The 12,541-nt window shown below is 33.0% G+C and overlaps 1 protein-coding gene across 1 annotated transcript; it reads right to left on the minus strand.

Annotated features, from left to right (window-relative positions):
- On the minus strand, positions 1-813 carry LOC142523657 (putative carbohydrate esterase At4g34215). The gene is made up of 2 exons (XM_075627367.1): positions 351-813; positions 1-270 (listed from the first exon to the last, which is right to left on the minus strand). The coding sequence occupies exons 1-2, from the start codon at positions 660-662 to the stop codon at positions 19-21; spliced, it is 564 nt and encodes a 187-aa protein (XP_075483482.1). The 5' UTR covers positions 663-813; the 3' UTR covers positions 1-18.
- Between the last annotated feature and the right edge of the window lie 11,728 nt (positions 814-12,541).

The following is a 12,541-nucleotide window of genomic DNA, read 5'->3' on the forward strand; positions in this document are numbered from 1 at the left end:
ACGAATTTTGCATTTCAACTATCTTTTCATTTGATTATTTTCGTTTTCTATCCTAAAACTTTTTGATCGGAATCGAGTGTTTCGGCTCTCAAGGAATGCATCGGCCATCATATTCCCGAGTCGAACTTGAGCTGGGGTAGTGAGGTGAAGTCCGGCTAGGCCTAGGGGAAGCCCCATGGCATCAACAGTGATCACCTCCTCCATTGCGAATTGTGCTGCTCTAACCTTCTCAAGAATTTCCTTCTCACCTGGCCCCGATGCTAATGCAACCTTCAAACCAATTTATATCATGACCAAAAAAGGAAGGAAAAATAAAGACTTCAATTTATTTGATTTGAATGAAAATGTACCTGAATGAAAGGAACATCATCTGGATCGTTCAATTCCTTGTACAAATATGAAAGAAATCTCTTGGATTCGCGAGGAAACGTATACGTGGCGTCGTGAATATGTCTCGTTTCCGACTCCCCTTGGTACCATAAAATAGCCCGAAGTTTCCCACCAAACCTAACGGCTTCATTAGTCCTCTGTACCAAACGTTGTCTCAATGTGCTGTTGAAACTCGACCAATCCGTAATCATCGTCCCTCCTAGAGCACAAGGGACCAAAATAATGGAGCCGAAATTCGAGTCCACCTTCAGAATCCTATTAGCAAACGCCATCCCTGGACCAACCCCACATGTTTTATTATCAAGTCCTTGGTGAAGGGGATCCTTGGCAACTTCCAGTTCGTTTTTCGCGTTTAAGCGGAGAATTTTTTGATTTGGTTGACATTCTACTGGGATATATCTATCCCAACCTTTTTCCGAAACACCGCCTCGTCCCACCATATTACTTTGCCCCGCTAATATGAATATGTTCTTTTCATGGTAATCTATATTTTTCGAGTACAATTTTTCCCTGACAAATTGAATATTCATGGCTATTTGAAGGTAGAGTTTTCCTCCAAAAAAATTGGTGAATTGGAGGTATCCTCCCACAATAATTAGCAGCATTGCTAGAAGCAAGATCCTGTTGAATGAACATTTCATCGTTTTGTCACAAGAATTATTACGCTAATGGATATGATCAACATTCTGTCTCACTTATAGCAACGAACTCCACGTTTTTTTTAATTACAATGAAACGCATTTTAAAGTTTCCTAAATCATATTGTCTTATCAACTGCTAGTGGATGAAATACATAGAATTTAAAGTATAAGTTAATACAAGCATTTCTTACCAAATCTAGGAGAGATGTGATGAAAAATGTGATCAATATAATTAATTGGGAAAATGATAAATTTGCTCATACATGTTAGTCTTTTTGTAATTGTAATATACCATGTTACCAAAATTCAGTGTTATATTTGTAAATTTTGCAATTTTAGTCATTTTCCTACGTAACATTGATGTGACGCTGATGTGACGATGATGTGTCTAGTATCGCGTAAGTTCTTTCATGTAAAAAGACTAAAATTACATAACAAAATTCCGAAATTGCCAAAAAAAAATGAGACATATATGACTTAAACTAAATTTAATTACTAGTTTATAACTTCATGAAGCCACAAAGACGGAAGAAAAAACCGATATTAGTAACATCGGCCTAAATTAATTTTGAAGATTTCGCGGAATTTGCTTTGCTTTCGCTCCAAGCATACTAAAATATATTAAATAAATAAATTCTCTCCTTTTTTTTTTATTCGACTCTCACAAGTAATCTTCAATTTAGTAAGAATTTCCTAACGACCACTGAACCATTATTATTCTCCGATTATATTAAGTAGACAATAAAATATCCTCGATGAAAGAAACATAAATGGAATTGCTATACCAGTTGGTAGTTCCCCCACGTCCATATCCCAAACAAGCAGAAAATAATCAAAATTTGTTACAAATGTGAATATCAAAACGAATAAAAAGTAATTTATAAATCCAAATTATATCATTTATTGACAAACTTTATGATATGATACATCTTTTTAGTTCGTAATCAACATAATTCCATATGGAACGGAGGATAAACTTTGTTAATTCTGCATCAACTTGTAAAAAATTAAGAGTTTTGAATGATTTCTTTCAAATTTAAATAAAAATCGATACAACTAACATTGAGAATCACATTAGGTATTGTTTCGTGTATATGATAACAGAGGATAATTGATTTTTAATCATTCACTTATCATGTGTTCGGTGTACACGATTAAAATTGTGATAAACTCGTTCAGCCCGTACCAGACTTGCACCATAGGCATTGTTATCTTCTTATTGGTAGTTATATAATCACTTAGAGAGAAGAGATGATTAGAGAGAAGAGATGATTTTGAATAATTTAAAGTTTCCTTTAATATCCTAAAGTTTAAAATAATTATAAATTCAACAAATTAAGTCATATTTAAATATAATTTATAATTTGACTAACATTATAACTAATTTAATTATTATTAATTATATTTTAATTATTATTATTATACTCACACAGAGAATATATATATATATATATATATATATATTATTTCAAACTTTTAAGAGAAATGATAAAAACAAAATAATTAAATAGATTTTACACTGTTTATTTTTACATGATACAACCTCGATCAAAGATTAATGAATCAAACAATACAATGTGATAAAATGAATCAAGGATACATAAATCGATATCCAAACATTTTCAAAAATTATCTAAATAAAAATTGTGTGTGCACTACCTAACTAGTTCATTGCTTATTCGTTGGGGCCAGGAATCTTGATCCCATCTGAAGTTAATGAATTCGTGAATGCATGTCCATCTCCCCCGTGGCTTGGTCCTCCTGTTTTTATAGCTTCTACGTATAATTCACATAAAATCTTCGTGATTTCGGTATAAGTGGATCTTTGACGCATCAAGTTTATCTGATTACGTGATTCGACCTGATTAAAAGATAATATGGAAATGATAAATAGAATAAAAATGAGTAATGTGAGAGATTTTAGACCTGATATGGCCATTTATCGTACGAAATGAAATTCTAGGAGATTTTAGTTTGGGTGGTGAAATAACAAGGAGATGAGAATTGTAGGAAAAGAATATTGGAGAGCAGTAATTGAGTTTATTTATATACATGTTGTACTGCATGTGCATGAATATTATAAAAAGAATGCGATCCAAGGAATTTGACTGATTAATTGTCAAACTCGAAAAGGGATGTGTTGAAATTAGGTGCCGCCACGCATAGATTTCTCGTGGAAAATTATAAAACTTGACAACAATTAAGAGGACAAAAGGGTATTAGTTAATCTAGAATTGGCATGTGTTTAAGACTAAAAACCCGTTTTTCTAAATTTTTATTTTTAATTTTTCCCCTGAAAAATGATGTTCTGGATACAAAAAACTATTGGTTAAATAAGCAAGCTAATTAATTAAATATTTTCACGTGATTGCCTTGGTATATCGGAACAATTAGGTCTCTAGTGATCAAATATTAATGAAAATTCATTTCAAATAAAATCTTTTCAATTACTTAATTATGGTTCAGAAATAAAATTGTTGCCATATAGAACACAATTTTGAAAGTTAACCAAAATTGTAAATTGAATTCTTGCCACAAATTGTATGGTGTCTGTGCGACGGTCTCACGAGTTGTATTTTGTGAGACAGATCTCTTATTTAAGTTATCAATGAAAAAGTATTATTTTTTATGCTAAGAGTATTACTTTTTGTTGTGAATATCGGTAGGAGTGACTCATCTCACAGATAAAGATTCGTGAGACCGTCTCACAAGAGACCTGCTCTAAAGTGAGAAGCTTCGGCTATTTTTCTTTTTACGTTCAACTGACATTATAATAGAATACTCCATAGGATCATTCTTTTTTCAGGAAAAAAATAAATCGAGAGTGATTATATCAATACTTTAATGACAAGATTAAAACCAATTTGCGAAAAATGTATTCCCAGCTTTTCAAATTGTACTCACTAATATTTTAGTTATGTTCAAAATCGTGAAACTCGAGAACTATTGACAATTAATGTTTGGTCGAAAATGATGGCTTATTTATTTATTATTATTTTTCTTATGAAAATGATGGCTTTTTGGTAACATGGTTTGATAAAATTTGATAAATGAATAAAAGTCGTTTAAAGCAAACGCGGACGGGATGGAACAAGCTAGCCAAATTAGAATTTTATTTAAATAATAATTGAATATAAAAATATTGAAATTTATTTAGAATTCGGTTTATAAAGTTCGAATTATATTTATGAAAATAATTGAAATCACACCGAATAACCATCTTAAATGATTTTATTAACCAGACCGAATTTCGAAATTAAATTTGTTTATCCCTAATTTTGATAGTATTATATTTATTATTTTTATTTTAATGCTTGTTAATTTTAAAATTTTTGACATTTATTACTACTATTATATTAAATTATTTCACATAATTATTTATTTTTATTATTTTTATCAATATTAATAAGTCCTTTTTATTTTAACGATATAAAAAATAGTTTTATTTTGTCCAAATATTAAAAAAAATAAGTTCTGAAATAAAACTTAGGGGGCCGGGCTTTGAAACCTTGGCTCCTTGAAATACAAAAGGAAAAAACGGCAGTAGATTCATCTGCCAGATATTCAAGAATATACATAAATTAAAATTTCCAAGTATCCTGGCAGTGCCCATTTGCTGATAAAATATGGGAATTGTTGGCTCTTTGGGTTGAGTTCAGATATTTATATATATATATGAGATAAATCGATACAATTTATATTTGGAATCAAAAGTAATATTTTTTTTATAAAAAATAATATATTTTTCATAGATCGAATCATGATCTTTTCATAAAATTGATATTTGACATGTAGCATATAAAGTTTTGTGCTTCGGGTGTTCCTACAGTTGTTTAAAAGCAGCCAGCTTATGGATTTGTTTGAGTGGGTGGCTATGCAGGGCCGGGCTCTCTGATAATTGAGACAAACTTGAGCTGTGAATGATTCTTGATCCTTCCAGTTGCTTAAATACCATGAGTTTTTAGGATAACGTGATAAAATTGGTAGAAACATGACTAACGACTGGTGTTTTTCATTCCTGTAAAATGTATTCCTGAGAAATGAAGAATCATCGGACTTCTTCCAAAGTAAGAGAAGTTGAACATCAGTCATTTCAGGTTCGCATGGCAGAGCATCTTCATTTTTCTCCAAACATTGACAAATTAAATACCTAAATGAAAGGTCAATCAAAGCTTAAATGCAGCACAAATTACAATCGGGGTCAAGCTCCACTCATGAACTGTGCCAGAATTCAACTCGAGGGACGAAAAAAAACTAGCATGATTTTTTGCAGGAGTCCTCTATCTATGTAAAGGGTCTTGAACCCATAAAATTCCTCATAATAAGTTGAGATAATAAAGGGCCAATGTCAATTAGTGCAGATACTGTTAGCGGGGTTAAGCTCGAATGACTTCCACATTTATTAGAGAAAATTTGGGTAATGTGTAAGTTTTGATTCAGTCCTCTAGTTTCACGACTGGTGCGAATTCTACCTCCTCAACGTTCTGAGGTTCGAGATAAGCCTATGTTGTTCGTCTTCGTCAATCTTTTTCGTCGAGACCCTTTGAAGAATAGTCCAGAAGTTGATCACCAACAACATACATGGTGCCTAGCTAGTGGGACCTCGTACATATAGACGAGCACACAAAAGTTGCAGCTATGATCATACGCACGCCTAACCTCACTTGGCACGATCCAGGAGTGACTGGCGTTATCAATAAAGACGTCAACCAATGTAAAACACAATTGCTTGATCCATGTATGTAACAACCCTTGTTTATTTATTTATTTTTTGATTTGGACACTTGCAGTAACTATGTATTGAGCTGAGTACTGCTAACTGTATACTTCCATGTGATAGTTGACAAGCTTAGTACCTAAACTATTTACACGCACTGAGCATAACCAATTTATAATAAATTTAAGGGCGAAACAGTAATTAATCAAATTTAATTATGAGGTGAAGGAAAACCGGCCAAGAATATAAATGATTGAATTTATATTTTTAAATACAAAAATGAATTGTACCCCCTAGCGAAAAATTTCAAATTTGCATTGCATGTAAGACGGAAAGTTAACACAAGGTAAGACAAAAAGACAAGAACGTGGAGCCAAACACAAACATAAACCCGACAATCCAAAAGTCACAACCGTAATAAAATACATATATATGCTATATAATACAATATTTCACAACCAATGTGAATATACAAGATTTTTTGCAAAATTGAACTTAATCAATCCACTGTCCACATATTATATCACGTATTTAATTTACGAGTTACAGGCAACAAAATATGAGTTTTGAATCCAAAATTCACAGGGATTTAAACTACGACGTGTACTTGCCTCGTCCTGCTAGTTTCGGTTCGTGCAGGGACGGATCCAGGAATAAAAGTTGGGGGGGCTTGAAGTCAATATGATAAGTTATATATTATTAAAAAAAAATTTACATTATATCGTTCAACGAAGTTGTGCCCTACGAGATTTTAAAACATAAAATTCATCAATAATAGAATTTACATCAATATGTTTAGCTAAATCTCGTTCAATATAAAGTGTCAAACAATCGGCAAGAAAGTCATCCTCCATTTTATTGCGAAGTGTCGTCTTCACATGCTTCATTGCTGAAAAAGCCCGCTCAGTAGTGGCAGTAGACACATGTAATGTCAAAACAAGATGAATCAATCTAGTCAACATAACATAAACACTTGACCGTCCACTCTCGGTCAATTGCTGACACAACTCAACAAGTGTAAAAACCTTTAAATTCTGCATCACATCAAATTTATAATGTATCAATTCATACTCCAAAGCAACAATTTCTTGATCTGTGAAATCTCCAGGATAAAACTTCTTCGCAAGCTTGCAAATATCATCACTGTTAAATGAGTCAAATGAATTTTTAGGATCTAAAGCTGTACTAAGAGAAAGAAGTTCCACCGATGACTCATTGAACCGAGTATTTATCTCCATCAAAATGAAATCTATTGCTGCATTAAAAACATCAAAGTGGTAATGATGTTCTATTGTAGTTTGCCGACAGGAACGTCCAATCTTATATAGACAATCAAGGTCAGGTACATCAATTTCATTTCTTGAACAAAAAACTTTAACTTCCTGAAGAAATTCATTCCACCCACATTCTCTAAATTCTTGAAGGCAAGTTTTGGTAGTAGTGACAAATGTGATAGCAGTCAAAATGTCTTGAGATTTTCTTTGAAGAATTTGACAAAGAGTATCTGTTGTTCTCATAATTTTATGCATTAAGTGCAAAATAAACACAAATTCAAAGCTTGCCATGTTTCTGTAAATCCCCCGAACTTCAGCCTTAACTCTTCCATTTGGAGAATAATCACTGAGAACTTCAAAAACTTTGCAAGTTGCAGTGTACATACATATCAAGCTTTTTACCGAATCATAGTGAGAACTCCAACGAGTAGCTCCTGCTCGTTGCAAATTACCAATCTGGTTTGCACCACTTCCAGAATCACGTTCTCCAATTGACAACATATACTCAATTTCATTTCTCTGTGGAGTATGTAATTCAGCAATGCGCTTAGTAGAAGAAGTGACAATATTAACAATATTGTCCAAATGAGAAAAGAATTCCCAAATAACACTAACATCCTTAGCTGCAGAAACCAATGTCAGTTGTAAACGATGTGCAAAACAGTGGACATAGTATGCATAGGGACAATCTTTGAGAAATAATGCTTGAAGTCCATTCCACGCTCCACGCATATTGCTAGCACCATCATATCCTTGGCCTCTGATTTTCTTAACATGGAGATCATGATGAACAAGAACATTTGATATCTCATTTTTCAGATTCATTGAGGTAGTGTCACTAACACTTTTGATGGCAAAAAATCTTTCTGTCAAAATCCCATGATTGTTCACAAACGTCAATATAATGGCCATTTGCTCTCGTTTAGATATATCTCGGGCTTCATCAACAAGAATACAGAATTATTTATCTCCAACTTCTTCACGAACCATCTGTCGTACTCTATTGGCCATAATATGTAAAATCTCTTTCTGAATTTCTGGAGCGATAAATTGAGCATTTTTTGGAGCATTCTCAAGCACAACTTCGTCAATTTCTATATTCATTTTTGCAAAAGCCTTCACCAATTCAAGAAAATTTCCACGATTAGATGAAGATAGAGATTCATCGTTACCTCTAAAAGCACAACCTTGAAGTGCTAGCCAACGAACAGCTACAATTGAGGTGCTCAAACGCAGACGATTTTTCTCTTTTTCCTCTTTAGATTGTGCATGCATCACTTTATCAATATGTTGTGAGGGCCTCATCAAATTTTCAGCCCTTCTCTCACACATAGTATGAGGTGAAGAAGCTGCAGAACCAATATGGGCAAGAAAAGCACATGTTTTTCCATGGTTTACCCTTTTTCCAATTGTCAAATCCTTCATTGACCAATGCCGAGATATTAGATGAATTAACATCATTCAGGAAAAGAAAACAATAGAAACAATATGCCTTATTTGTTGAAGGCGAATACTCCAACCAATAAAATTTCTGAAACCATTTTTTCTGAAAACGACGATTCTGGCTTCCAAATTTTGTACCTGGATACTCCAACATATCTGGTTGATAAGGCCCCATATTTAGATATGAACGTCTTATCTCATCTCGTACATTAACATGATATTCACATATCTGTTTTCTTTTTCCTGGATCTCGTTCAATAAAAGTAGACGAAGACTGATGATCGTCTCTAGGAGAGGAACATGAAGGAATTTGGATATTGAGAAATAGAAGACTTTCACTGGATTGATGTTGCATTGTAAGGACCGTAGGAATTGAAGTATCTTCACTAGCTTGACGATCTCTCTTCTTAAAGAAAGAGGATATCAATGTTTTTCCTTTCTTTGCAGCAGATTGATATTCCATTTTGAAATAATTCAATTTATAATCCTAAACAAGAATAAAATAATTATTAACCAAATAAACAAGTAATAGTAACTCAACAACTCAACAACAAACAATCAAGAAACTACAAATCACACACAGAGAAGCTATAAAAAACAAAATAAAAAATGTATAGCCGATTCTTACCTGGATTGTTGCCTTGCCGATGAGCAATTCGATTTCTTTGGGAGTCCGCAATTCTATTCTGTCGCTAAAGGGCTTGGGACTTGGGAGAGAAATTTTGTAGAATTGAGGTGGGGCGGATCAGAGGATAAATTTGGTCTCATCCTTGTAAATGGACGGGACTTTATTGGACTAAGACATTGATGTACGACGGTTTTTGAAACAACCGTCGCTAATAGCGACGATTTTTCAAAAAACAGTCGCTATTAGCGACTGTTATTAGCGACTGTTTGAATAAACCGTCACTAGTAGCGACGGTGCAATTAAAACCGTCGCCGATCTAGATCAGCGGCGGTTTTACTAAAACCGTCGCAAATATTAGCGACGGTTTTTCAAAAATCGTCGCTAAATTATTAAAAAAGTGGGCTGGGCTACAGCCCAGTACAGCCCTAGAATACATCCGTCTCTGGGTTCGTGATCTCCGAAGCTTCAGCGATTGTGAAGAGGGTTTGATTCATTCGGCACTCTCCTCTTACTGGATAAGAAGGCATCAAAAGCAGCTTCCAAACGCTGTATTTGCACATGTTGCGCTTCTGCTACTGTTGAATTTTTCTTGTATCCAGGGCGTGGCATTGTTTCGTTATTCTCAGCGGCTGAAGATAACAAGGCCATCAAAAGCAGGAAGACCATAGATTTCTGAAACAAGCCGTGCAGGTGAATTTTCATGGTGTTTCACTATAAATAAATTAAATGAGATCCAAAATGCTCTTTTTCGTATTGAGTTTATCAGGGAAGAAATTGTGGTTGTGGGGGTGGTCGGGAACCGCCAAAAAGGTTAATAGAAGCCAAAGCTTTCTTTATTATTTTGACTGAAGTAGAAATGAGGTTGCTTGCTTGTTTAAAAAGGCATGGTAATCAATTAAAAAGAATAGAGAACGAGGGAGGAATGCGAAGCATGTCAAGCTCTAGACCATAAGAACGACCTCCTACTCTATTAAACATTTGTTTTTTGGAGTGGAAACTTTTACTAAAATATTTCAGTTTTTTTTTAAAAAAACAATTTCTATGTGTGTACGTCATTAAATTTGTTTTTAAATCCATAAATAACGTTGGATGTTGCGAATTGGGGTGAATAGCTAGAGATGTCAATGGGGCGGGTATAGGGCGAGTTTGGCTAAACCCAAGACCCTACCCATGAAAAAACTTCGACTCATTACCCGCCCCACCCCGGTTAAATATTTTTCGGACCCACCCCACCTCGAATACGAAACGGGGCAGGGTAGACCCGTGAGACCCGAATTTTTTCAAAATAAAAAAGTTATCTTTTCTTTTCACATGATTGAATTATGAAACAGATAAACCTCTAAATACAACATTGTAAAAAATTAATTCATGTCTTCGACCACATTTAATAATAACAAACAAAAACATGAAGAATTATATAAAAAAAAGAGTTAATAGCTCTCCAAAAAAATCTTGACATCCCCAAAAATAAGTCATAACATAATTTAAACATATCAATATAAAATCAACGAGTATGCAATATTTCAGACACATTCTTTGGGATCATTTTCCTCTTCATCAAGAATGGTGAGACAAGTTGGTAAACTACTTGAAGAATTAACTACAAAATTAAATAGAAAAAGTACATTGAAAAAATAAAACTGTAATTTCAAATTGTAAAAAAAAATTTTAAAGAGAGAAAGTACAGTAAAAAAATTAAAATGAAAGTACAATAACAAAATAAAACTGTGATTTATTTACCTTCCACCTCACCCCACAACCATCTTCGCGAGCACATCAATGTCTCCAAAGTCGTTGGATTAAATCTACTAAGATGAGGATCAACTATTCTTCCACTATTACTAAAACCAGATTCAAATGCAACAGTTGACATAAGAATAACTAAGATCGTTAATCGTTATGGTTGAGGTGAGCTACTAAAAAAATAAAAATTAATAAAACTAAAACACTAGAATATTTATATCCACATATATGGGGCGGGTATGGGGCGGGTATTATAGGACCCATGACCAGCCCCATATCCGGACGGGTCTGAAAAATTGGACCCGAGACCCGCCCCATGACCCATTTAGTATGCCCAAACCCACCCCATACACGCGGGTCCATTGCGGGTCTGGATAAAACCCGGACCCATTGACATCCCTATGAATAGATGTGGTGGATTTATTTATCATGACAGGAGTATGTCTTATGTGAAACAATCGTAAACTTTTAAATATTTATATCCGTGAGATGAGTTAACTTGAGCTATATCTATAATAAAAACTATTATTTTTGACATAAATTCACGTAAAAGTAATATTTTTAACTCAAATCATTATATATTACACAAATTTTCTTCATGACATAAATATTAAAAAAATAATATTTTTTGTTATACAATTACTTTTTTTCATGAATCGGATAAGATCTAAGAACCATCTAACAAAATCGACCTATAAAGTAGGTCTCATATGAGTATTTTTGTATCATGGTATACTTGTTTTATGATATGTAAGGTAGACTTGCACGTCGAACTAACAAGATACCTTGTATAACTTTACCATATACGTGTTGTTTGTGCTTCACGAGACCTTTATACTTTTGAAGAATTTAAATTATTTCATCTCGCTTTCATTCCCCAAAATACGGCCACTCCAACTCCAACTCCAACTCCAAGTCAAGTCCAAATTTAGGGTTTTTTCTTGGTGGCAGTGCTTTTGTTCTATTCTCGTTGAGTTTTTGCTTTTTTTTTTCTATGGGTACTTCTCTGACATGAAAAAAGCAAATGTTGCACTCATTTTGTTGGGAAAGTTATAAAAGAAAAGAATAGTAACGGTCACCGCATTAGCCATTTCTCACTTCTTTTTGCAATAAAGTTGAATGTCTATCTATTTTTATTAAGTGTTAATGTATTGGAAGAATTATTTTGTTTCTTATCATTGATTTCTTTCATCCGCCATAACTAGCCAAAAGTGACTGGCACTTTGCATGTTTTAAATTAAATTTCATATTGATTAGCACATTTTAAATAGATGGGTTTTTATTTTTTTGCATTACCTCTCTCACATATTATCATTTTGCAGTTGATATAATTTGATTAAAATAACAAAATAAAGAAAATATTTTATTATATATCTAGTTATCTATATTATATTATAAAAAGGCATCTTAGGAAAACTATGACCATTTCAAAATTATAATTATTACATTTTTTCCTAAAATAATTGACTAATTATTTATTTATTTGATTACTTATCTAACAAAAATAAGAACTACTCACAATAGTCAAATAATATATTTTACTAATTAATTTATTAACCAGTAATACTATTACACATACCTGCTATATAATATGCAAATATCAAAATTAATTGTATTATATCTATATTAAAGTAAGGGTATTTTGAAATATGAAATAACATATGGCAGACATCATTATTAAATAATTTTATCATGTTATTATGTA

The sequence above is a fragment of the Primulina tabacum genome, chromosome 14 (assembly GCF_025594145.1).
Source record: "Primulina tabacum isolate GXHZ01 chromosome 14, ASM2559414v2, whole genome shotgun sequence".
NCBI lineage: Eukaryota > Viridiplantae > Streptophyta > Magnoliopsida > Lamiales > Gesneriaceae > Primulina > Primulina tabacum.